Source organism: Alligator mississippiensis, chromosome 1, assembly GCF_030867095.1.
Source record: "Alligator mississippiensis isolate rAllMis1 chromosome 1, rAllMis1, whole genome shotgun sequence".
In the NCBI taxonomy this organism is placed as follows: domain Eukaryota; kingdom Metazoa; phylum Chordata; order Crocodylia; family Alligatoridae; genus Alligator; species Alligator mississippiensis.
Window position 1 is genome coordinate 237998803 of NC_081824.1, and position 27391 is coordinate 238026193.

Sequence of the window (27391 nt, forward strand, 5' to 3'; positions counted from 1 at the left end):
ACAGTCACAAAGTCCTCCAAGACCATTTCAGGCTTGATGTAAGGAAGAACTTCTTTACTGTCCGAGCCCCCAAGGCCTGGAACAAACTGCTGCCAGAGGTGGTGCAAGCACCTACTCTGGACTCCTTTAAGAGACATTTGGACGTATATCTTGCTGGGATCCTTTGATCCCAGCTGACTTCCTGCCCTTGAGGCAGGGGGCTGGACTTGATGATCTCCTGAGGTCCCTTCCAGTCCTAATGCCTATGAAATCTATGACTTTGGCCAGCTCCTTCAGCACTCTTGGATGAAGTTCATCCGGTCCTGCTGACTTACTTATGTCTATTTTTTTTTAATTGATCACGCACCAGTTCTACAGCAATAGTAGGGAAGGTGGTCATTCCTATATAGTAGGAAAGTTGTCATTCACACATATAGATGTGGCTTCTGATATAGGAGCAGTGCCTGGGGCAGTACAACCTGCTTGGGGATGCCACTCAAGAGGGGTACCCTGGAAATAAAGAAGTGGTTAGCTGTGTTAGTCTAAAGTGAGGCAGAAGGTAGTGTAGGGTGGCACCTTTGGGCACATCCTGATGAGTGCGTACGTATGGTTTGTGGTGCCTCAAATGGGTGCTGCAAACCATATGTAGTGTGCGTGCACTTGTTTGCTGTGCTGCTAAGCATGGTGGGTTTTTTGACACTGGGAGATCCTGCCGTCAAAAAAAAACCAACGCTAAAAAAGCAATATGGTACACACAGCAGCAGCATGCACCACCAGAAACAGAGTCTGGCCAGCCAGAGTCACACTCTGGTTGCTGGCCAGACTCCAAACAGCAGGCTTGGCCCCACTCATGCCTGGGGTGACGCCCAGGATCCCAAGTAAGGCTGCTGGGGCCAGCACAGCCTGCCAACTGACTGGATCCAGCTCGAGGCTGCCCCTGCGGTGCTCCACATAGGGTTAAGCCTCACCCACTCCCACCAGGTAAACCCATGTCACACCCCTGCCAGAGCCTGCTGGCCCAAACCCCAGCCAGCGCACAGCTTCTGGAGGGGCTGTTCCAAGTGCAGCTGGAGCCAGCTGGATACTGCTCTGTTCCCCTCACCTCCAGCAGGAGCCACCCAAGTGAAGCTTCCTGGCTGCCCAAACCAGCACAGCAGGGGCAGGAGCAGGAGGAAGCACTGCTGGAGGTGAGGGGAGCAGAGCAGCACCCAGGTAGTTGCAGCCACACCAGGAATAGCCCCACTAGAAGCTGTGAGGGCTGGCCAGGGCCCAGGCTGGTGGGGCTGTTCTGTTCCCCTTGCCTCCAGCTACAGGCTAGGGCCAGGGCCAGGGCTAGTGTGTGGGTGAAAGCACAGCATGGGCTGCCCCTAGCAGGGCTTTTCCCCTTGCAGAATGCCTACTGGCACTCCCCACCTTCCCCTCCCTCCTCTCACCCCCTGGTGGCTCCCAGACAGCCCCCCCACCCACATGCACGTTGGCCTCCATACACCCCTCTGCCACCCCCACAAGGCAGAGCATGCTGGGAGTGGATCACACCTGTCTTGCTCCCAGACACTGCTCCCTACCCCCCACAAAGTGCCATAGAGAGTTTTGGTGAGTTATTGAGAGGCAAGGGAGTAGGGAAGAAGTGCTGACCCAGCCTGCGATGACTCATCAAAATTCCCCATGTGGCCTTCGGGCCCAAATAACTGCCCACCCCTGGTCTGTGCCCATGAGCTACCTAGGCCCAAATCTCCCAAAGGCATTTGGGTTTGTATCTGAATTCACAAGTATGGCACCAATGACCTATTCAAAACTGCTGCTTAGCTGCCACCTGCTCCTGTAGGCACTTGCATTTCCACCTGCATTTGCATTTCCACCACAAAGGTACTTAAGTACTGATGTTGCTCCAGCTAACAAGCCACTCAGCCCCAGAGTTCAGCCCCCAACCCTAGAGGACCTGAAGTGAGACTATCAAAATAGGAATTTCCTTGTTTTTCTTGCCAGCAGGGCCAGTCTCATAAGCATGATCAGAGCATGCCCAGAAGAGGTAGATTTCAATTGCCTGATGCTTAGTTTATGTAACTGGGTGTGGGAGACCTGGACTCAAATTCTTGATTTGAAGCTGGGACTTGAACTCATAATTCCCACATCTCAGGTCACCGGGCTGCAGGGTCTGTCTCTTTGTCTCAATGCCTGTGTAGCCATACACAATGCAACCACCATCATAGGGTGGAGATGGAGTGATTTCTTCCCAGAATCATTAGTGTTTTGGCAGTTAAAGAACTGGATTTTTGAAGATGAAGAAACCAGACTTAAGCACCCACTGTCAAGAAATAATTCATGGTTCAAGACCTGGAGCACAGACAGTTATCTATCTTTAGTCTAGTTACCTGTTTTGTTGTCTTATCATCTCTCTCATGCCTAATACTGTCTGAGATTCACAAACTGGGCAAACTCACATTTAAGTCCCATACCTGACACAGACTGACTGGAGTGCACTAACCAAAAAGTATGGCAGCTACAGCTATTGCCATTCAAAAACCAGTTGGAGGAGGAGGAAGATGTGTTTCTTCCCTCCCTGAGTACTGACAATGTAACAGATAAACACAGCTCGCAAGGAACAATTATCAACAGGATATTCATCAACTCATATTTTACTTTCATAGATTTCATAGACATTAGGGCTGGAAGGGACCTCGGAAGATCATCGAGTCCAGCCCCCTGCCCAAAGGGCAGAAAGTCAGCTGGGGTCATAGGATCCCAGCAAGATAAGCATCCAGTTTGCTCTTGAAGGTGTTCAATGTAGGCGCTTGAACCACCTCCGGTGGCAGGCTGTTCCAGACCTTGGGGGCTTGGACAGTAAAGAAATTCTTCCTTATGTCCAGCCTGAAACAGTCTTGTAGTAGTTTATGACCATTCGACCTAGTCGTCATCCCTTGGGGCGCTCTGGTGAACAAACGTTCCCCCAGATACTGGTGGTCACCCCTGATAAACTTATAGGTGGCCATCAGATCGCCCCTGAGCCTGCGCTTTTCCAGGCTAAAGAGCCCCAGGGCTCTCAGCCTGTCATCGTAGGGTCTGCTTCCCTGACCTCTGATCATGCGTGTGGCTCTTCTCTGGACTCTCTCAAGCTTCTCCACATTCTTTTTGAATTGTGGAGCCCAAAACTGGACACAGTACTCCAGCTGCGGCCTCACTAAGGCCGAGTACAGGGGGAGAATGACGTCCCGGGATTTGCTTGAGAAGCATCTATGGATGCAAGCCAGCGTTTTGGTCGCTTTACTAGTCGCAGCATCGCGTTGCAGGCTCATGTTCATCTTGTGGTCAATGATGACCCCCAAGTCTCTTTCTTCCATAGTGCTAGCCAACATAGCACTGCCGAGCCTATAAGGATGCTGCGGGTTTTTCTTCCCAAGGTGGAGAACCTTGCATTTATTGGCGTTGAACACCATCAGATTCTCGTCCGCTCACTTGCTGAGCCTGTCCAGGTCAGCCTGGATTACCCGCCTGTCTTCTGGTGTGGATGCTTTGCCCCAAAGTTTGGTGTCATCGGCGAACTTGGCCAGTCCGCTTGTGACTCCAGTGTCCACATCATTAATGAAGATGTTGAACAGTATGGGTCCAAGGACAGAGCCTTGGGGGACCCCACTGGTCACAGGACACCATGATGAGTGACTTCCATCTACTTGTTTGCTTTTAACATTTTTAAAAAAACAAAATCCTTCCTTCACTATTGCCAACATATGCATCATTACACCTTCACAGCTACGGCTCCTCCTGTGATACACTTGCCTTCACACAATGTCACTATGGCCAGGACATGCAATGTCTTGCGGCACAAGAGTCTTTTCTGCTATGAAAATCCTAAGTGTGAGACTTGGCTGATTCTCATCACAATCATAACATCGTACACTCCAGCTAGCAGAGGCTGTGGAGTGCCCCTGCACCTCACTACAGGTAGGAATAAAACATATTATACATGTTTTATATTCTAAGACCTTGGCATTGTATTTTAACTTTCTATGAATACCATATTTACTCAAATCCAACATGAGATTCTCCCCCCCCCCCATTTGCCATGGTGGGGAACCTCTCATGTTGGATTTGAGTACAAAGCTCCAACTCCGGCCCCAACCAAGCTGCCTGCTTCCCCTATAGAATCACAGAAAATGAGGGTTGGAAGGACCTCAGAAGGTTATCTAGTCCAACCCCCTGCTCAAAGCAGGACCATCCCCAACTAGATCATCCCAGCCAAAGCTCTGTCTAGCCAGGTCTTGAAAACCAACAAGGATGAAGATTCCCACCTCTCTGGGTAACCTGCTTCAGTGTTTTACTACCCTTCTGATGAGAAAATTCTTCCTAATAGCTAACCTAAACTTCCCTTGCTACAATTTGAGACTGTTGCTCCTTGTTCTGTCATCTGCCACCACTGAGAACAGTCTAGCTCCATCTTCTTTTGAACCCCTTCAGGTAGTTGAAGGCTGCTATTAAGTCCCCCCTCAGTCTTCTCTTCTCCAGACTAAATAAGCCCAGTTCCCTCAGCCTCTCCTCACAAGTCATGTCCCTCAGCCCCTCACCATTTTTGTTGCCCACTGCTGGACTCTCCCCAATTTGCCCGCATCCTTTCTGTAGTGGGGGGCCCAGAACTGAACACAGTACTCCAGTACACACTGTTGGCTCATATTCAATTGATTGTCCATTGTAACCCCCAAGTCTTTTTCTGCAGAGTTCTCCCAGCCAGTCAGCCCGCAGGCTGTACTGGCACATGGCATTGTTCTGTCCTAAGTCCTACACAAGCCCCCTTGCACAGCCCAGTGACAGTGTTTAGAGGAAGCATGTCAGGGGCAGGGCACACTATGGAAATTCAGGGATAGCTCCAGAATCCTCCATGTTCTATTCCAATAGATCTTGCTAAGGAATTGCAATGCGGAGTAGCTCCCAGGTTCCCTGGAGTATTCTGGGAATGCTCTGGTCCCTACTGAAGCAAAAAGGCTGAGAGCTGATTTAATGCTCACCCTCTTTCAGTAGCATAACTAAAGTAGGATGAGCAGAGTGTCCTGGTGCTGCTGCCAACAGTGGGCTCATCATTGTTACTACCCTGTGTGCCACCAGTGTCCAGAGCACAAAAATGCTCCCCCCTCCCCTTTTCACTCCCTCCCCAACCCCATGCTTATGTCTCTGCCCTCTTTCCCTACATTTGTTAGGGAAGTGCTAGTGAAATGTGTCTGAGCGACATCTCTGGAAACTGATGTCTTTTGTCTACAGACCTGGCACAGGAACACAATGGCAAGGTAGGATCCTATCCACCAAACCCTGCTTCCTCTCTAGTCTCCCTCACTTCTCACCCAGACTAAGATGGGCATTCCACTCATTGATTTCAAGACCAGAAGGGGCCACTGTGACCTGTTTGAGCTTTTTACATAGGTCATAACATTTCACACAGTAATTTCTGCATAAAGGTTTTACCGTGGGAGTGAATGAGAAAGCATATCTGTCGCAGAGCACCGAGGTGCCCTGCTCTTAGAGGGGCAGAAACTGCCAGAGGAAAAGCTCTGGCAGTGCATAGGGAGCCCTGGCAGGGAATAGGAGCCCACCTGTGAGTTGCCAGGGCAACTGGAGGGAGCAAATGACCCACACCTGCCAGCGGTCAGCTGCCTGTAGGAGGCAGAGCCTGGCTCTTATAAAGCCCAGGGCTGAGGCCAGGCTGGCAGTCCTTTGTCAGCAGCCAGAGAGGCAGGAGCTCTCTCAGGCATGACACAAGAAGCAGTGAGAACTGCAAGTACTGCTTGAGCAGAGTTACAGAAGGCAGCTTGGGAGGCTTGAGCCGTGGTGTTAAGTTATAGCCAGGCAGCTTCAATTTGTGTTACAGCCTAGGGGCTTGTGGTTTTGCTTTGGTGTTGTTTTGTTATTACACCGGTGGTTTGGGTGAGGCTATAGGGGTTGGAGGAGGCCTCATTGGGGACTCACAACAGAGGGTGAGGACCCCAGCGCCCGAGTGGGCGCAACATACTCATAGGGTCCCACAGTGGTGTGGGGGCCCTAGCGCCAGTGAGGGTGCAGCGTACTCAGGGGGAACCCACAGCGATGTGTGGACCCCAGTGCCAGTGAGGGCGCAGCTTACGGGGTGCTTAGTCCCCAGCCCCAGAGAAGGGGTGTTTGAGAAGCCCCAGTGCGGGCGTAGCGAGCCCCAGAGCAGGGCAACTATTGAGAAGCCCCAGTGCGGGCGTGACGGCCCCAGGAAGGGGGCAATATTTTAGAAGCCCAAGTGTGGGTACGATGAGCCCCAGGGAGGGGGCACTATTGAGAAGGCCCCTAGAGAGGGCGACAGCATTGAGAAGCCCAGTGCGGGCGTGACGAGCCCCAGGAAGGGGGCAATACTTTAGAAGCCCAGGTGTGGGCGCGGAAAGCCCCAAGGAAGGGGGCGGCATTTTAGAAGCCTGAGTGTGGGTGCAGAGAGAGCCCCAGAAGGGGGGACATTATCGAGAAGCCCCAGTAAGGGCATAGCAGGCCCCAGGAGGGGACACTATTGAAAAGGCCCAGACAGGGGGCAACAGCGCAAAGAAGGCCCCAAGAGAGGGCGACGGTGCAGCGAAGGCCCGGAGTGGGCAAGGAGAGCCCCAGGAGGGGGCGTCAGTGTACGTAGAGACAAACCAACATCTATCCCATCTGCAAGGCTTGGGGCATGGTATCGGGGCTGGTTGGAGCCACGTGTAGCCTATAAGGCTAGGGTGCCCCGAAGCACCCATTTGTGCTGGACAAGATCCACAAGGGGTCCAGGAGTCTGTGTCCAAGAGGGCATAAGGCAGCCTCCCAACTTAACTTAAGATCAAAGACGTGGCGGGTGAGAATAGAGGGTGCCCTTGGGCCGACTTGACACGGAGAGAGGGCCTCAAGGAGATCCCGGCCCTCCTGCAGGACCCTGCCGTGACAATATCTTTAAGAAAGACATCCAGTCTTGGTTTCAAGTGATCAAGAAGAATGCCTCACATCCCTCAGTAAGTAGCTCCAATGGGTGATTATCTTTACCATTATAATTTTGCACCTTGTTTGTGGTTTGAATATGGCTAGCTTCAGTTTCCAGCCATGGTATCTATTTAGGTAGGTCAAGTCATACCCAAAGACTGATATATCTTCTCCCCGTAAGATGTACACACGAGCTATGGTTAAGTCACTAAATGGGCTCTCTTTTTTGTCTCACTAAAAGTCTATCCTCAGTCTTTTTGTGGCCCTTCTCTAAACCCTCTCTAATTTTTTAACATCCCTTTGAAGTGTAAACATCAGAAATTGACTCAACATTACTAGAAGCAACATAGCAATATTCTCAGCAATACAATATATAAAGTAACATAGCTTCTCCCCTCCTGCTAAATATTTTACTTTAAATGCACCCAAGGATTGTATTGGCTATTTTGGTCATAGCTTTTTACTGAGAGTTCACATTCCTTTGGTTACCCATCGTAACCATAAGTGCCTTTCAGAATCATTGCCCTCCAAGATGCATCCTTTAGTAGAGCCTACATCTGTTGTCTCTAAATCTCTTACTCAGTATATTTAATCATGTTAAAGTTTCCAAGACCATTCAGCCCTTGACCTCTTGTAAGAATGATAGCAAGGCCACTAATTAACATCCACTGTGATGCTGAATATTTTGACTGGAAAAAAAAATCTCAGGTGTGCCAAAAGATTTTATTCTGATGACCAAGCAGCTGTCAGGTGGAGTTATTTTCCAGTCATCACCACTGTGAGATTATTTTTTTTACCAGTTAATTAAATATGAAGAGCTCCTATCTTATATCTGATCCTATTAAGCAGTCCAATTCCAAAGTCAAAGTTTCACAAAAACCTTGCAAACTTCCATTTTGTGAAAAATGTTAGAAACTGGCATGAACATACAGGCTCCCTTCTCCATCACAGTGGGCATGTCAACAATTAGTTCGCATGAATAAACTCTGGAGCAATCGGCTCTAGAGTTTATTAATGCACAGCACATGGAGCTTGGTTGGAGCAGCCCCGGCTGGCAGGGCCCCAGGGGTCAGCCTGCCAGCCTGGGGCTGTGAATGGGCTGGTTGGGGCATGCGAGTGCTTAAGTGCAGGGCTAGCCAGCAGGCAGCCCCTGCACTGAAGTACCCTTGTGCCCCAGCCAGCTGGGTCAGGATCTATACATGTGCTGCTGCAAATGAAAAATCCCTGCAGCAGGGTAGTACCTGTATTTACAAGCTCTACCCTGCTGCTCAGTTTATTAGTTTCCTGCACCCTAATAGGGGCACATCTGTAGACATTGAGATGAATTAGCTCCACAGTAAACATCTCATGTAGACATGCCCAGTGAGTACTTGTGGATGTTTCATTTTTTGCCAAGGATATAGTAATTTCAGGCTCTCTTTAAAAATTATAAAGGACCAAAAAAGGCACAAAGGTAAAAAGTCTGGTGCAGAACCTTTAAAAGCATTGGAAAAGCTCAGCTCACGCCAGGCAAATGAATAAAGTACTTGTATTTCCTTTTTAATGAGCCTATCCTACAAATATCTTTTTCTTTCTCAATGACTAATTGAATCAGAGATGCATTCACTTTCTAATGAAGTGAGCTCTTGCTCATGAAAACTTCTGCAACTCTGATTCAGCTAATCTATAGGGTTCATCCCTGTCCTGCCTTCTGCCTGGCTTCAGTTTAACATAGTTAACTACCTCTCTCTTCTTTCTCAAAGATTAGTTACTTGCCTTTTTACGAGCTCTCCATGAAGTGCCTCCATGAGAATATCTCTTTCTCTCCCACAGCAGGAAGACCATTCCTCTCTCCTGAAGCAGAGTGGCACAGATGTCCCTCATTAGCACAGACACTTGGGACAACTGAGACAAGCTGAAGCTATCTAAGAAGCTGGCAATGTATTTCAGCAGTTCTGCTGGGAGGCTGCTTAGAGAGCACTTATCTTCAACTTGAATCCTCATTTTGAAGTTGCATTTCTCTGATTCAGAAAGCACAGGGTCAACCAGTGGTTTAATAGCAAATGTCTTGAGAGGCTGGCTGTAAATAACCTTTGCTTTATGACCGGGAGGACGGAAATTGTTCTGAACAAAAGTACATCCCAAGTAGGCAAGGGGACAACGGTGTTGGAACCACCTGTCCAGACACGACTGGATATCAGCATGCACATTCTTGAAATGTGAAGGAAACTCATCCCTCCTGAAGAAGTGATTGCACATGAATGTGAATATTGAGCTGCTTTTATTATGCCTTCTAGTCACACTTTGTGTATAAAGCTCTACATGGAGTTCTGGGGGGTTCTGTGCATCCAGAACATCTGCTAGAGTTGTCCTAGCAGAGAAGGGTTCTGCTTGAAATGTGTATGTCTGTGTTCCAAAATCCATGAACAGCCCATCAATACTCTTTGCTTCGGATATCTCGTGACCTTTCAGTTCTTTTTCCAATGCACACAGTAGTGTAGTTCTGACTACATCCGATTTGGGTAGTTCTTCCACATTTATTCCCAACTCTGAAGTATCCACTGACTTGTTCGCACTTGGCATCTTATGTCCCAGGGCATCTCCAAGTCGTGCTCTTTTGCCATAATAGCTGGTAGGCACTTTAAAGGTACAGACGGTTTTCACTTCTTGATGCTCCAAGTTCCCATAGACAAAATCTTTTTCTTTGGGTGTGCAAGCAGCTAACTGGCCAAAATGGATAAGCATTCTCCCATGATGCACCAGGTACATGTTATAACCACCTACATCAACTTCTTTTTTCAACCTTTCCAGAACCCCATCTTGCCAAGGGGCCAGGCCTGTCTTTTCTGCAGGTATATTGACTTCATGAGGTTTTTTGTCGTCTTTTGGGTCCTCCATGGCAGATGCCTCCTTTGACTTCTCTTTGGGTTTGTCTCCAGAAGAAACTGGCACTGTTTTCTTGGAGTTCCCACATTCCTTTTTTTCTGTGGTTTCTGATGAGCCTGTTACCTTGCAAGCTGAAAGTTCCTTGCTAAAAATGTTTTCCCAGGTTTTGTAACCTAACAGGTCCATCCCCTCTTTGTCTACTGCCAACTCCTCACGCTCAAATTGGCTCAGCTCTACCACTTGGCCATCATTTTCTGTAGAACCACAGAATGCTCCTCCAACAGCTCCTTGTTCTAAACGTGCATCTTCAACCATTAGCGCTTCCATTTCATCATCTTCTCTCCACTCGGGAAACAACTCAGCCACCTTCAGATTCCTAAAAAGAATCTTCTGATCTCGGAGGGCTAGTGCTGTATCCAGACACTCCTCGTTATGTGGTTCCTTCATAATGTTCTGATGTAGGATAGTGTTTGAGTCCACATTCGGCCAGCGATTCCATTCCATAGAGCAACACACAATGCTGGCTGGACAGACCTGGAGGTGCTTTGCCAGCTTAAAGCGGGCCATGGAGAAGGGGCAGCCATAGGCTGAGTTGAGGCATGCTACCTGCTCGAGGGGACACAGGAGTTGGTGTTCTTCCTCTTTGCACTTGTGAAAGGCAGCACCACAGTGCAAGTGGCAGTTGATCACCATGCAGGAGATGGTGGGCTCGATGGGGACTCGGCAGTACCGGGTGAAACATTTCTCACAGTGTTTGTGCTGCCCAGGGGGGTTCCTCTGAGGCCTGCCCTATGTACATTGAGGATGAAAAGACAGTAAGAAAACACAGTTGTTTTTGGAAGGTGCAGGAAAGGCTAGGGTCAGTTAGTCAGAGTGGGTTTGACTCCTATGTGCTAAGTGATACTGCTAACCTGATGCTGTAGTCTAGGGATGTAAAATTTGTTTGACCATCCTGAGCCAGATCTGGACTGCGGGGCTCCTTGCAAGCCTCATTCAGACCCACCTCCAGCATCAGAACAAGTGGTAGTGGCATTAACCCCAAGGGCTGCCTGAGCCATTTTGTTGGCTCAGGGAGTCACGAGGGTTAACGCTGCCATTACTCACCCTGCCACCACTGAAACAAATCCCAAGTGGGACTCCATACCCATAAATTTGGTGGTAGGCTGAGCAATAGTGATGTTAGCCCATGAGGTTTCCTGATCTGACAGAGCAACTCAGGCACCCTTGGGTGTTAACACAGCAATCGCTTGTCTGGCTGTTGCTAAAACAAGTCCCCAGTGGGGCTTCATACCTGGGAATTTGGGGGTGGGGTGAATGACGGTGGCATTCACTCTTGTGGCTCCCTGAACCAACTCAGGAAGCTGTGAGGGTTAATGCTACCGCCATTCATCCTGCTGATGAGTTTCTGGACCCTCCTCAAGCCCCATGGGCCAGATGACAGATCTGTAGGCCATATCTGGCCCATCTGGCCCTTGGGACTAGTCTAAAAAGCAATGATGTAGAAGTGTTCATTTAGATCTGCTCTGCTTGTCTCAGACTCAGATTTGCTGACAGTCCTGATCTCAGTAAGCTCTTTTTGCTCTTTTGTGTGTTAGCCCAACAGAAGCAGCATAGCTTTGAAAGATTTTAACTTCATCCCAGTATCTAGTCAACATCTGTATATGGGCTTAGATACCAGATCTTATCAGCCTTTACAGAAGAGTGAACATATGATGTACCACCCTACAACAGTGTATTTTGAATGAACTGTGGAATTACACTGGGAAAAGTTGGGTACAAGTATACCCCTGTACATTACACTGGTATAAGTATGTCTCTGCCCCTATCTGGGAGTAGCTATGTGCTATGGGAAAACAGGTTTTTATATGCTCCCACCATTAGTTAGAAGTGAGGCTTTGTAATAGTGCCTACTGAGGGCACCTATTCCCATATACCTGCTCATCTGTCCAGTCTGGGTCATGGTGCAAATTATACCAGTGTACAAAACCAATGTAATTTACACTGATGTAAATCTGTTGTGAGTCTAGATCCTATGTCAGGGAATTAGCACCCTTATCCCCTTGTATTATGTCAGTTTCTCTGCAGGAGGGCCCCTCTCAAAGTCTAGGCATCTTGAGAGGAAGCTTCTGGACTGGAAAACACACAGCTCAGCAGTGGCTAGTAATGAATCATAGAGAAGTAGGGCTGGAAGTGGGGTGGTGCTGGGTGTTAAGGTGCATGTTTGACAATCCAGATGTCACAAGGCTGAAGCTATAGCAGAACAATTCATGGTATGGTCCTGTCAGATTCCAACAAATCTGTGAATTCTGCAGGCAAATTCTGTAGGTGCCAAATATCTTGTCACTCAAAGACACAAAAAAGGAAAGGGGGCTGGAAGGGAACCTCCAGGGGTCATCTAGTCCAATCCCCTGCCTGAGGCAGGATCATCCTATACAAATCCATAGTCTACACTCTTCATTAAACTACCGTCAACCCTAACACAGCACAACACGTAATACCCTACGAAAGACCCACAGCAGCCAATGTCCTGTTTCTATGAAAGATTGTTAATGTGTGAGAGAGATCCCATGTAGAGGGGTACAAAGGAAGGCAACCCCCCCAGTCCATACCAATCTGACCAAGGGGTAAAATTCCTTCCTGACCTGAAATATGGTGACTGAGTGGGGGGCAAGGCCATGGTCTTGTGATTGCAGAGCCATTGGCCATCAGCTTTGAAAACTCATGGCAATCGGGAGAAGTCCCAGATGATTGGAAAAGGGCAAACATAGTGCCCATCTTTAAGAAAGGGAAAAAGGAGGACCCAGAGAACAGCAGACCAGTTAGCCTCACCTCGGTCCCTGGAAAACTCATGGAGCAGATCCTCAAGGAATCCATTTCTAAACACTTAGAGGAGAAAAAAGTGATAAGGGACAGTCAGCATAAATTCACCATGGGCAAGTCATGCCTGACCAACCTGATTGCCTTCTATGATGAGAGAACTGGCTCTGTGGATGCGAGGAGACCAGTGAATGGGGTGTATCTTGATTTTTAACAAAGCTTTTGATATGGTCTCCCAGAACATTCTTCAAGGAAGTATGGGCTGGATGAATGGACTGTAAGATGGATGGAAAACTGGCTGGAGCATCAAGCTCAGAGAGTAGTAATCAATGAGTCAATGTTTGGTTGGCAGCCGGTATCAAGTGGTATGCCCCAGGGGTCGGTCCTGGTGCTGGTTTTGTTCAATGTCTTCATCAGTGACCTGGAAGATGGCATAGAGTGCACCCTCAGCAAATCTGCAGCTGACACCAACCTGAAGGGAATAGTAGATACACTGGAGGGTAGAGCTAGGATTCAGAGAGACCTAGACAAATTAGAGGATTGGGCCAAAAGGAATCTCATGAGGTTCAACAAGGACAAGTGCAAAGTCCTGCACTTAGGACGGAACAATCCCATGCACCAGGACAGGCTGGGGGCTGACCACCTGGGCAGCAACTCTGCAGAAAAGACCTGGGGGTTACACTGGACAATAAGTGGAATATGAGCCAAGAGTGTGCTCTTGTTGCCAGCTAACAGCATACTGGGCTGCATTGGTCGAAGTGTTGCCAGCAGGTCACTACTACAGAAAGGATGTGGACCAATTGGAGAGAGTCCGGCAGAGGGTGACAAAAATGGTAAGGGGGCTGGGGAACATGACTTATAAGAAAAGACTGAGGTAACTGGGCTTATTTAGTCTAGAGAAGAGGAGACTGAGAGGGGACTTAATAGCAGCCTTCAACTAACTGAAGCAGGGTTTGAAAGAGGGTGGAGCTAAACTGTTCTCAGTGGTGGCAGATGACAGAACAAGGAGCAATGGTCTCAAGTTGCAGCAAGGGAAGTTTAGGTTAGATATTAGGAAACATTTTTTCGCTAGGAGTATAGTAAAACACTGAAACAGGTTACCCACAGAGGTGATGGAAGCTCCATCCTTGGTGGTTTTCAAGACCTGGCTAGCCAAAGCTTTGGCTGGGATGATCTAGTTGGGGATGGTCCTGAGGTCCCTTCCGATCCTGACTTTCTATGATTCTATGGTCCACTGATAAAGATAGTTATCCATGTTAGTCTGAAATTAGTCAGAAGGCAAGGTAGATATGCACCTTTATAGACTAACTAAATAAGATATATGTAGACAGCACAAGCTTTGGTGACCCTAAGTTCACTTCATCATTGTCTCAAGGTGATTATGGGGAACAAACCTGTCCTGGCTAAAGACAGCCTCCTAACCTCAAACAGTATCTCTCAAGCAACAGGCTACCTAATTCCCATCCTCACCAAGCCACCAAGCCTTGCAATGGAGCCAAATGCCTGCGGTGCCCCCATGTTAACACACACCACATCATTGCTGGACTAAATATCAAGGAGTGTAACATTCAAGGTTCATTCACTTTCAACTCTACCAACACCATAACCTGCTTACAATGCCTATCTGCTGCCTATACCAAACAGATGAGTAAATCTTTATGTGCAAGAATGAATGAATACCAATCTGACACCAGCTGCAGAAAGACACAAAGGCCTGTGTCAGAACACTTTAACCTCTCTGGATACTCCATCGCTTACCTCAGGATTGCTGTACTCAGGCAGAAAATTTTTAAAAAACAGTTTGACCATGAAATTGCAGGACAAGAAATAATCCATGAACTGGACTGTGTTAAGTATGGTTTAAACAGGGACTATGGCGTCTTAGACCATTACCTGGATTATCTTTTGTGATCTTTTTGTTTCTATGGGTTCTTTGCTCGTATGCCTCTTACAGTATTCCTCCTTCCCCTCCCTCCTTTCTTCCTCCTGCTTTCCCATGTATTGTATTATAATCACTCACTCCACTTTATTCTCTGCTTTATACTGTCCTTCACAGCATCCGATGAAGTGAACTTGAGTTTATGAAAGGCTGTGCTCTCTTTCTCTGTATATCTTAGTCTATAAAGGTGCATATCTACCCAACCAATTAAATCCATTCTCCTTTTCTTCTTCACAAGGACAAGTCCTGTTTGCCAGAGAGCTTTCTTTGCCCTTTATCTTCAACAATGTATGGAGGAAAGCAAAGAGACCAAGGAAGAGGGGCTGGTAGACATGAGTTCAGGATGTGGAGAGTGGAGCTGGCAAGGATCCAGCTTATGAGAAAGCTCTTCCCTCCACTGAAAACATGGGAACAGGGGTTATCGGAGTCTCTCTTCTGCCTTGGGGCAGAATCTCTTGGTAAGGGGGCCAGACAGGGAGTTAGGAGCAGAGCAGAGGAGACTCCTTTTAAGGAGAAGTAAGACTGAGGTGGTGTAAAGACAATGGAGCACCAATCTGGTTAGTTTGTACATGTGTGGCTCTGGTGTCAGAAATTATTTAGGGAATCAAAATATTTCTCTTAACCAGGAGGGATATTTAAACATCAGCTCCTGGCCCTGCTTTTTATTTTGCATCTCACCACAACCAGCAGAGACACTGCACAGAGCAAGCTGGCACCATGCTGCAACAGTTTGATCAGGCTTTGCTCATATCTGGGCACGTGTACACAATGTGAAACAATAAACTCTGGCATTTATTGTGTCAGAGTTTATTGCTCCTGGGCACACTGTTTGAATGTGTGCCTGAGACCGCAGCATGTTGAGCTGGATCAGAGCAGCCATGGCTGGCAGGAGGCCCAGGGGGTCACCCTGCCACAAGCTACATCATGTAACAGGGGCAGATCCTATTACATGTGTTGGTGACAATGAGACATCTAAGGGTGGCTTTCTATTCCCTTGTCTAGATTTGGTTGTTTACATGGATTTTTTTGTTTGTTTAAGAGCCAAAAGTGCCACTTACAGGCAGGAATGCTGTTCCTGGCTGCATAGTGTCCATGTACATAACCAGGTACTCACAGAAACTAGGCAAGTGCAGTAGCAACAAGAAAGAGGATGTCTTTCCTGTCTTTCACTCCTCTAGGGCCTAAAGCACTTATCTAGGAAGCTAAAGGATCTGAGTTTTAGGCCTTGCTCACCCACAAGGGATTGCAAACATGGGTCTTTCTGACTTAACAGCAGTGTTCTAACAACTACACAACAGGTTAGGTGTTATTCAGGGCTCCTTTTGAAGCTAAGCCAGACTAGAGGAGGGCATTTCTTCCTCACTGGGAGCAAGGGCCCATGCTAGCTAGAAGTAAAAGATAGAAGGCCCTCCTCCGTTCCTGAGTCCAGTTTTCTATAGTCTTGTGTTTTGGTCAACCACATTTTCAGGCCCTGAGTGCCACTATTCATCCACAAGGGACACGTGTGTACCCAGCTACATTTGTGCCAGTCTGGGCATGCATGTAATCATCTCTGAAGACAGTCTACAAAACTAGGCTTTGCACACAGTCTACCTCTGCTTAAATGCGATTTTTGGCACTTTAGACCAGTGGTTCCCAACCTTTTTAGACCACGGACTGGCAAACTATGGACGGGAAGTGACCAAGGACCGAAAGTGACCAGGGGCCAGCAAACTGCGGACCAGCATAATGTGGACTGACAGACAACCCTTTTTTATACTGAGTATAAAAAAGGGTTGGCTACCAGTCCGCACTACGCTAGTCACTTCCAGCCTTCCGGCCCAGCAGCCAACCCTCCTACAGATCAGCAGCCAACCCTTTGCAGCCTGGTACTGGGTTGTGGCCCAGGGGTTGGGAACCACAGCTTTAGAGGACCAAAAGTGCCATGTAGATGACCAAATCAGAAGCTTTTTTTATTTTCCTTTGATCTGCAACAAAGAATGGTACAAAGCTGGAGAATTTATATGCACTCAAGGTAAAGAAAGGATATTGGCAACTTTGCTGGCACTGTCTTAAAACAAGTGAATCATATTTTCTTCTCAACAGGACCTACCATAGCTCCAGTGGACTGTCTTGGTTGGCTCTGGGAGAAAAAGGCACAAAATTAGTAAATTAATCAAACTTCTTCTTTTTCAGTAAACTAAAAAATACAGTGGCACCAGTACTCCAATGCCTAGACATTAGTACTTTGCAGTTCCCTGCAGAACATTCAGTTGCAAACACCCCATCCTAACAAACAGCAGCAGCTGTGACAGAGGAAGTGAACTAGGGCCCAGTGTGCTATAAGATCCTTCTTCTCTCCTATTCACTGAACCCTGTTCTTTGTGCTGTTTCCTGGAAAGGAGTGATACTGTAAGAATTAATGAGAGGGAATCAGTAATAATACTACAGGAAGGAAACTGACATATATTAATATGAGGGCTGTGCGAAATTTCAACAAGTGTTTCATTTCAAAGCTCTTTCAATGCATTTCAAGCTTGAAACAGTGAAATCAAAATTAAGCAAAAGGCGTAGAAACAGCTTCAAAATGAAATGAGGGCACTCGAAACATTTCAAAAGTTTCAAAACATTTTAAGTTTCGAAGCAACCCAGTGGTGAGAGACAGGGGAGAGCCAGGGCTGCACTCCAAGCGGCTCCACCAGCCCCATGGAGCTCAGCCCAGCAGTGGAGAGCCAGTGGTGGAGCTGCTCGGATCGCAGCCCTAGCCAGTGCCTCTCCCCTGCCTCCCGCCACCAGGCTCAGCTCTGTGGGGCTGTGGAGCCTCCCGCTGTCAGGCTGTGCTCACCAGGGCTGTGCTCCGAGTGGCTCCACCACTGGCTCTCCCGCCGCCTTCCGCTGCCAGGCTGAACTCCATAGGACTGGCAGAGTTGCTTGGAGTGCAGTCCTGGCTCCAAGCACAGCCCCACAGAGCTGAGCCTGGCAGCAGGAGGCGGGGGAGAGCCACTGGCCAGGGCTGCACTTGGAGCAGCCACTGGCTCTCTGCCGCCTCCTGCTGCCAGTCTCAGCTCCATGGGGCTGCGGAGCCTCCAGCTGCTGGGCTATGCTCATCAGGGCGGTGCTCTGAGCGGCTCTGCCAGCCCCATGGAGCTCAGCCTGGCAGCTTGAGGTGGAGGGAGAGCCAGTGGTGGAGCCACTTGGAGCGCAGCCCTGGCTGATGGCTCTCCTCTGCCTCCTGCTGCCAGGCTCAGCTCCATAGAGCTGGTGGAGCTGCTCAGAGCACAGCCCTGACTCTCCTCTGCCTCCCACCACCGAGCTGAGCTCTGTGGGGCTGGTGGAGCCAGTCAGAGCGCAGCCCTGGCTTTCCCCCATGTCCTGCCACCGGGCTGCGCTCTGAGCAGCTCCGCCAGCCCCACGGAGCTGAGCCTGGCAGCAGGAGGTGGGGTGAGCCACTGGCCAGAGCTACATTCTGAGCGGCTCCACCATTGACTCTCCTGCCACCTTCTGCCACAGGGCTAAGCTTCATAGGGCTTGCGGAGCCGCTCAGAGTGCAACCTGGTGGTAGGAAGCAGGGGGAGCCAGGGCTGCACTCCAAGTGGCTCCACCAGCCCCACAGAGCTCAACCTGCCTTCCCAGCACTGCTGGACTCCTCCTGGGGGTGCAGGCCCCCAGATCTGTGCATGAAATGATAGGAGGCTGCTGCTTCTGTCTGGGCCCAGTGGCAAAACCAGTCTTCCCAGCACTGGGTGTGGGCTGTGCCCAGCACTAGTCACAGGTGGCAGCGTCAGCCTCGTGTTATCCCGAGTGCAGATTCGGGGGCCTGCACCACCGGGATGAGTCCGGCACAACCCCACAGCCCTCCCGGGGTTGCGGGCCCCAGATCTGCGTGCAGGATGACAGGAGGCTGCCGCTGCTTGCAAGTGATATGAGTTTTGCTTGTCAGCACTTTGAGGTGCAGTTTCCCAGAAGCACCTAGCTCCTTGAAACATGGCAGGCTTCATGCCCTCAGAAGGGGCTACCATCCTTGCAATTTTCATCTGAATCAGGCAAGAAATTACAAAGTTATAGGCATTTTCATAATTTCCCATTATAGCCTATGGGCAAAACATCAAAACACTTTGAAACAGTGCAACAGTTTTGATGAAATGAAATGGAACAGCGCTTCAAAATGGAACGAAATGATGAAACGAAATACTGTCCCTTTGAAATGGCAAAACAGAATTCAAAACAAAACGGTGCTGTTTCACACAGCCCTAATTGATACCTATATTAAAACTTGACCTCTTTCAGTTTGAACTCTCAGCTCTGAAAGGATTTGTCATGCTTGACTATTCCATTGCTGCTTCTGGCTCTGACCAATGCCTGGTGATTCAGGGAGAGGTGAAAAACACCAGTGTTACATAGGATGGCATAGCTTGAGCCCTGAATTGCTTGGATTTATAGATTCCCTTTTTGTTTGTATGCATAAAGTCAGTCAAAGCAGTGTGTTGATTTACGTATAACTCAACATTATTTCTTCATTCCTACAATACAGAACAAAATGGCCTTTCTCCAGCTTGCAGAGGCAGATCCAGGATTATGTAAAGTGAGCTCTGCAAGCAACAACTCATTGCAGGGGTAACTGTACCCCTACTCTAAGCTTCCCATCTCCCCTGCCAGGACAGGCGGACAACACCACAGGATCAGCAGCCAGGACTTTTCTAAATCAGGTAAGAATCTCCCCCCTCCTGGGCTCTTGGTACCCCCTCCCTTCTCTACTCCGTCTCTTCTCCTCTCATTCACCTCCTCCCTCACCCACTGCTGCCCCACTGTCCTTGGATGCCCTATGGATGAGAGTGCGTTCCAGAGCTGCTCTTGCCCCACACATGCTTCATTCTCCCTCCCCGGGCCTGCGCCTGGGCTGGCAGGGAACACCCTGGGGGACATGGTAGACAGGTGAACCCACCCACTGTCACCACTGCCACTTTCCCCAGCTGAGCCTGGTTCCCTATGCAGACTAGCTGGAGTGGGGCAGTAGTGACTTTAGAGTCCACCACAACCCCAGGTTAGCCAGAGACAGGGGGGGAGGGGATGTGTCACTGAACACAGAAGACAAGCAGGGGGGTGGAATTTTCACCTTATTTTGGAACTTACAAATAATCTCTGGCTGCTGCTCCCATGGCATGGTCTAAAGGGGAGGGCGACCATGTCCCTACAACCCCTCTGGATCCAGCCTTGCTAACTGGTAGGTTATCTGTAACAGGGGACCCAAGCCCTGTCATGGAGAAAGCACTGATGGACAGGGAAGGCCCCTTTAAGAACAGAACTTTTGTGGCCCAGAGCATCAAGAACTTGGACAGGAGAAGTGCCACTGCTGAGCAAGGTAAGAGGCTTAGCTCTGAACTCTGTAGAGGCAAGAAACCCCATCAGAAGAAGGAAACTGCTGGAACCAGGGGTGTGTCTGGGGGAAGGGGGTACAGTGGCACAGATGCATCCCATTTCAGTCAGCTGTGTCATGGGAGAAGCAGCCAAGGGTGGGGTTTTTTTAAGTGCCTGAAGCAAATAAGAATCCTCACTCTCCTTCCCTCTGTGCTCAGCAGCATGTCTTCTCCCCTTCCCTTCCCTCCTGCTTCACCACCCATCAGTGCCATTGTCTCTGTGTACCCAGGAAACTCCAGAGACACTCCTGCCTAGTCCAGCTGGGCTCCCCACAGAGGTGGGTTCAATCTGCACTTGGGATAACACGAGGCTGGCGCTGACCATACAGCAGCTCACAGGCAATTCAGGAAATTTTTGGAAAGTGCAAGGGACAATTTCCTGGTGCAAGTGCTGAAGCAGCCAGCTAGGGGTCATGCTCTTCTTGATCTGCTGCTCACAAACCAGGATGATGTGGTGGGGAATGTAGTAGTGGATGTAGCAACTTCAGCAGCAGTGACCATGAGATGACTGAGTTCAGGATCCTGAGGAAAGGAAGAATGAAGGGCAGCAGAGTAAAGACTCTGGACTTCAGAAAATCAGACTTCAACTTACTCAGGAAACTGATAGGCAGGATGAGTTCCTCCCCTGGAAGGGCAGTCTGAAGGAGAGAGGAGTCTAGGAGTCTACTTTAAATAAGTCTTACTGAGAGTACAGGAACAAACCATCTCAATGTGGAAGACTAGCAAGTATGGCAAAAGACCAGTTTGGCTTAGCAGTGAATTCTTCAGTAAATTAAATCACAAAAAGGAAGCTTATAAGAAGTGGAAACTTGGACACATAACTAGGGAGGAGTATAAGAGTATTGCTCCTGCATGCAGGGATGAAGTCAGGAAGGCCAAAGTGCAATTGGAGTTGCAGCTAGCAAAGGATGTGAATGGTAATAAGAAGGGTTTCTACAAGTATGTGGGTAGCAAGAGGAGGCTGAGGGAAAGCGTGGGTCCCTTACTGAATGGGGGAGGCATCCTTGTGACAGAGAATGCAGAAAAAGCTGAAATCTCATGAGGTTCAACAAGGACAAGTGCAAAGTCCTGCACTTAGGACAGAACAATCCCATGCACCAGTACAAACTGGGGGCTGACCAGCTGGGCAGCAGCTCTGCAGAAAAGACCTGGGGGTTACAGTGGACAATAGGCTGAATATGAGCCAGCAGTGTGCCCTTGTTGCTGAAAAGGCTAGCGGCATACTGGGCTGCATTGGTAGGCGTGTTGCCAGCAGGTCAAAGGAAGTGATTATTCCCCTCTACTCAGCACTGGTGAAGCCATATCTGGAGTGTTCAGTTTTGCTCCACCCCCAACTACAGAAAAGATTTGGATAAATTGGACAGAATTCAGCGGAGGGCAACAAAAATGGTGAGGTGCCTGGGGGACATGACTTCTGAGGAGAGGGTAAGGGAACTGGGCTTAATGGGTGCCTATACACACCATGGAGTTTAATTCTCATTAAATTAAATAGGTTTATAACATTTAAATTTGTTTATTTTGGAGTGTCACATCAGTGTTTGCATGCATTAGGTTTTTTAATGAATTACGATTTGGAACCTCGCACCAGTGTTTGCACACAGTTGGTTTTCAAACTAATTAAGCCTAGTCCCCAGCCAGTGCCATAGAAGAGCAGGACAGTCCAGTGCTGCCCTGCCTCCAGCCCGGGGCCCCTCACCTGTGCCCTGCCCCACAGCTGTGGGTGCACGGAGCTGGCAAACAGCACAAGAAAAAAAAGCAGAAGCAATTTGAAAGTGGAAGCAACTTGAAGGGGTGAACTACAAAAAAGTCGCAGTGCCATTTGGTGGACAGAGACGCTCACTACATGTCTTTGAGTGCCTCTGTGTTTGCACACAATGAATCTATGGACATGACACTTTAATTCCTGGTGAGCCAAACTAAACTACATTTGAGGAGTTTTACTTTTGTACACCAGAAGGACTTTTAAAGCATCCAGAAAACCTGCTCGTGCAAACAGTTACACCATTGCAGCTCATGAAAGGGTAAAAAATGTGGTGTATACCAAGATGCAATTAGTCTAGAGAAGAGAAGACTGAGAGGAGATTTAATAGCAGCCTCCAACTACCTGAAGGGTGGTTCAAAAGACAATGGAGCTAGACTGTTCTCAGTGGTGGCAGATGACACCAATAAGGAGCAATGGTCTCAAGTTGCAGCAAGGGAAGTTTAGGTTAGATATTAGGAAGAATTTTATCATAAGGAAGGTAGTAAAACACTGGAACAGGTTACCCAGAGAGGTGGTGGAATCTCCATCCTTGTAGGTTTTTAAGACCCAGCTAGACAAAGCTAGTTGGGGATGGTCCTGCTTTGAGAAGGGGGCTGGACTAGATGACCTCCTGAGGTCCCTTCCAACCCTAATTTTCTATGATTCAGTCTTGAAGTCCAATATTCATATATTTTAAAAGATAAGATCTTTCTCTCATGGCTGTATTAGTTTTTATCTGCATTTAAGCAGCTCAGAAGAGCAAGACACTGGGCAGTTTATTTCTCACTGGCAGCATCCCTGCCACTTTGATTCTTATAGTATTTCATTGCAAATGTAATCTCTAAAAATAGTCTCAGCCAGGACTTACATAAGGTTAGAGGAAGGCTGGGTATGTTACGCAGTAATAAAAAACATGAATGTTTGAACAGTACTTTCCACTGAAGGACTAAATTCAGGACAAACCATTGATATCTATACCTATATATCTATCTAGATATCTAGATATACACACAGCAATTGACATATATATAGAATATATATGTGTGTGTGTATGTGGGTATTTATATATACATACATACATACACATATATGTATACACATACATACATACATACACACATATAAATCTGACCGGTAACTAATGCATGTAAGCATTCATTTCACTTACAATTTGCACAAGTCCATTGGGTGCAGAATGCAAAAAGTGTAGTCTACAGAATTTCTGGAGCTGATCCTGCTTTCAGTTATGCTAGCGTAAAATGAAACTAATTCTATCTGCTGCAAAAATAAAACACCTCATTCACTTTTACCAGAGATGAACAGAGGACAGAGCCTGAAGTTTAGATTCAGTATCATAGTTCATGTGAGCTCAGACCTGATCTTTTTAATTTGGGCCTTATCAATTTTTTATAGCCTAAAAGAGGAGAAGAGTGACTTTTCATCTCTTTTGCTGAATATCCAACTTGCTTAATCTGATTTTTCATATTAAGCATCAATCTCCACCAGAGCCTAATGGGTTTTTGCTTCCCTGTCATCTAGTCAGTAATCAGAAGCTCTGTCTTCAGACGTTGGCCGATGACTATTGCTGATGCAAGATGCAATAAATTATGGCTCACTCTCCAGCAGCAATATCAACTCAAAATACCAACAGATGCTAAAATAATTCTGGGGTCAGTAAAGGTAACAGATAAAATTCTAAGGTACACAAGGAGCAAATAGGTTGAATAAGGAGAACAAACTTTTCTGAACTTGGCTACAGCTTTGAAATGGGTTGTATTTCTCAGTCTCTTGGCCAGGGCTGGATTAACTCTTTAGTGGCCCTAGGCAAATAAACTCATGGGCCCCAGGCCGGTTGAAACACCCCTCCCCACCTTGGCACTGCTTCCTGTGGGGAGTAGGGCTCAGAGCCACAGCTAGGAAGCAGCTGCTGCTGCAGCGAGGCCTGCAGAGCGGAGGGGAAGGGAAGGGCAGGAAAGAGAGGTGAATGGGGCTATTCCTGCTGATGCCATGGAGGGAAAGACCAGGGCTGCCAGCAGCTTAGGGCTATAGGCATGTGACTAGTTTGCCTATGCATTAATATGGCCCTGCTCTTGGCAACTGGCAAATAAATGCACAAAAATTGGGTTATATATTGAAAAGCTTGCTTGATATGTGTTCAAAACTACAGGAGTGTTCCAATTCTGTCCACTTCAGTAACAAAAAAATAATTTATATGTCTTTATGATAAATCAAATAGAGTTTAAAATATACAGCTATTATTTTGACAGCAGTGATGTCTGACCCCTGGGCAGGTCTAATGAGTTCATAGATTAAACTATTTATTTACCAGTGAGTTTCTTAAACTAATTCAGCTTTAATAAATTAATCCAAAATAGTGCAGCTGTTTTCTAGTAGGATGCTTACTACATGTAGATCATTGGTGTCTTAGGATATAATGGTGTTGCAGCATATCCAAGCTTTTTCTAAAGAAACTTGAGGAAATTTCCATTTGAATGACAGTGTAGTAGTGCATCAGATTCCTCAAATGATAACGATCATAGGACATCTTTAGGATCTGATTGCAAATTTACAACAAATCAGCTTTCCAAAATTAAGAATATTTACTCTGGAAAATCTTAGGAATGCTTAAATCCAAAGATTTATATTTTAAAAATTTCTTTAAAAGAATGTTCATGTTCCTCATTAAGTGCACAGTTGGTTACTGCATGGGTAAAAGCTCAGTATTTCTTTTTATCCTCATTACAAATTGTGTGTCCCTATGTCTTATGTTCTACATAAGATGAATTATTAATTTCTTTAGGGTCTCTTTCTACAACATTCCTCACTGTGGTATCTGAGCAACTTATAAACATTAATGAATTTATTTTCACACCACTCTTTGATGTAAAGTATTATTTTTTATTATTTCTGTGAACAGGATACTGAAGTGTACACATTTTGGATGTCCAGCTGAAGATACCTACAGCCTGATTTTTTTCAGAGTACTTAGTATTTTTATGGCTCTCTTTCTGTTGTCACTTGCTACCATGAGTGTGCAGTGAATATATCACTCAGGAACTTTGATAGTGGGAGGAAACATCCATTTCCCTGGAATCCATTTGATTTAAACAAGAGATTCTTTTTTTCTTTCCCTGCAGCCCTCTGCCTCATTCACTATACCCTTTCTATATCCAACAAACAGATAACTTACAGACTTCATTGGCTACACAACCCCATTTTATTTCTTGGAGCTGTGGAAAAACAGCATGCAATTATGCATTTAAAGACTATATTATAATACATTTTCACCAGACACTATGCAACCCTCATTTGCCTAATGTGCTACACTGGAGTTGCCTACTTTGCTCTTTAAACCATGAGTAAACAGGAATTCCATCATATGGAATTGTACTGGCCCTGATGTGGTCCAAGAGACAGGGTTTGCACCTCCAAGAGCCACAGCTCACACCTCTGTCACTTGAGTAGCTGCTTATACTAGTAGTTTACCCTTGATGAGTAAGTATACACTGCAATAACAGGTGTGATTGCAAAGTATGTAGCAGTACCTGAGTTTGCTACAAACTAGCTAGTCTGAGTACCAAAAACTGTTTAGACACAACCAACTAGGCATCATTGCAGATTGCAAAACCTCTTTGGGACCCTGGTTAAATACAGAGGTGCCTAGACCATGATGATCTCCATGCTGTCACTGCAGTAATGCTATCTGTGCTCCTGCCAGCTAGTTTAAAGCACTTTTGAAGCATAATGGTGTCTTCTGTGAACCAGAACCTAGGTGAGACAGATCTCATCAATAGAAATCGCTGACAGCCTGGTTCTAGGGAGGGATGCTACCTTGTAGATAAAGTTCTGCCTCTGTCCCCTGGCTCCCATCCTACCTCTTTCTATACTTTCCTTCCTGCTTCATTCTCCATCTCTATCATTTGTGTCTGTGTACCCAGCTCGAACACCTAGATTATGTCCTGGTCCTCCATTGCTGTTTTTTCTCTCAAGCCCAACCTTTGCTTCTCAGCCCATACTAGTAGAGTCAAATGATTACCTTGGGGCTTTCATGCTGCACAGACCTAAGAAGAACACTGAGAGCACAGGGGAGATAGTGTCCTTCCTGTTAGTTTTGGTGCCTGGCACCGCAATGGCCCCTAACTGTAGGAAGAACAATTGCAAAAAAGTTCTCTCCAATCTCTCAGTCCAGATCCTCAAAGGAAATTTACAAAACACTTCTCAGAGATGAGCCTATGAACTCCACTTCATCAACCTCCTGGATACTAAAAATCATGGACTAAATATAGACATTGGATTTATGACACATTATAACCTGCCTGACATCTGACTCCCCAGATATCTCTCCACTTTCATCCCCCTTCTCTCTCTTTTCCCCTCCCCTCCCCCACCCCTCCCCAGCCTGTCTGTCACCCACCGACTCCTCAATCTACATTTACCTGCCTTGTATGCATACCACCCCAGCTGCTGGCTTCTTTACTTTTCATTCCGTCCAGGAAGAGCACACACCAACTGCTGAAACTTCCTTAGCCTGACGAAGGGTTTTTGAACCCGAAAGCTTGCTTAATAACTATTTTCCAACTATTTGGGTTGGTCTAATAAGATATCAGATTCACCCAAGGAACCTTGTCTGCCTAGTTATCTCCATAACACTCCAGAATAAAGCACATTTCTTAGCTTAGTGGGATTTCTTTGTGACATCTGTTAGCACCTGGGAACTGTGTGGGGATGCAGCAGAAGTAGAGATGAACTCTTTGGATCATAATGATGCTGAACACTCATGGACTTCTGCTGATTATGTGCTATCTGCAATTTTTCAGTGGTTTATAACCTGGCCAAATTTGGTCAGATTTTATAGGACTGACAAAAGGCACCTCTCTAACAACAGGGCATATCATATTTCCATATTTCAAGCTTCTGAACTAAACAATTACAATACTTTCACATTTATAAGAATGTTATAGTTTCATTGCTAGAATTTTTTTTTAACTTTGCTCTAAGACAGAAAATTGAAAGGAACCCAGGATTGAAAATTTCAGTTCAAAAGGTTAAAATTTGGCAAAGTCATGAGCAACTAAAAGAGTCCTTATAATATTAAAAATATCAATTCTATGATGTGCCATCAACACTGTCTCTGTGTAATCTTATATTGTCTTAGAATCTACTTTGGGGCTAGACATGGAAATGTCTTCCTGTTTTTCCCCACTGTAGTTAGTTTTTAAAGTCTTATGAATGGCTTGCTTCAGGGCATCTCAAGGTTACTCCTGACTTTTTTTTCCAGCCCTTCACCTATGTATCTTGCAACCTTCTTTTTCAGAATACTTTGAAAATCCCAAAGGTTGAATCTTCATTTGACCTTCTGCCCTCTGCTTCTGCAACCTCATGTTGAAGTTGAAGTTTACAGCTTAAAGCCCATATTTTGAATTTTTTCTTAAATGTAATTTACAGTGTATATGCAATTGTTTTAGGGAAGTATATAAGCGAACCATTAAAATATTCAGAATTTGTATGGATTACTAGAAAAATAAAAAATAAAGTTTAAGGCCAACATTTTCAGAAGTGCTCATCAATATTGGGTGCCTCTGTTCTGGATGTTCAACAGGAGACATCCTGCATGTCAATTTTAGAGGTGTTGAGGTATAGTGGATAAAAACTGAGGCACTGAGCACCAGTGAGCACTTATTTTTTATAAGTTTTTATAATCTAAGTGGTTTT

At 46.8% G+C, this 27391-nt stretch overlaps 1 protein-coding gene across 2 annotated transcripts in view; it reads right to left on the reverse strand.

The window, feature by feature from the left end:
• The window catches only part of FBXO40 (F-box protein 40), a 35883-nt gene that overhangs the window by 8251 nt on the left and 241 nt on the right, over positions 1–27391 (reverse strand). The window contains exons 2-3 of one of the 2 annotated variants that reach the window (XM_006258096.3): positions 16638–16667; positions 8680–10578 (exon numbers count right to left, since the gene is read on the reverse strand). In XM_006258096.3, the coding sequence (XP_006258158.3) occupies positions 8680–10578; positions 16638–16667 (1929 nt within the window). The remainder of the gene's footprint in view (positions 1–8679; positions 10579–16637; positions 16668–27391) is intronic. The other variant, XM_019480125.2, reaches the window with a different exon arrangement.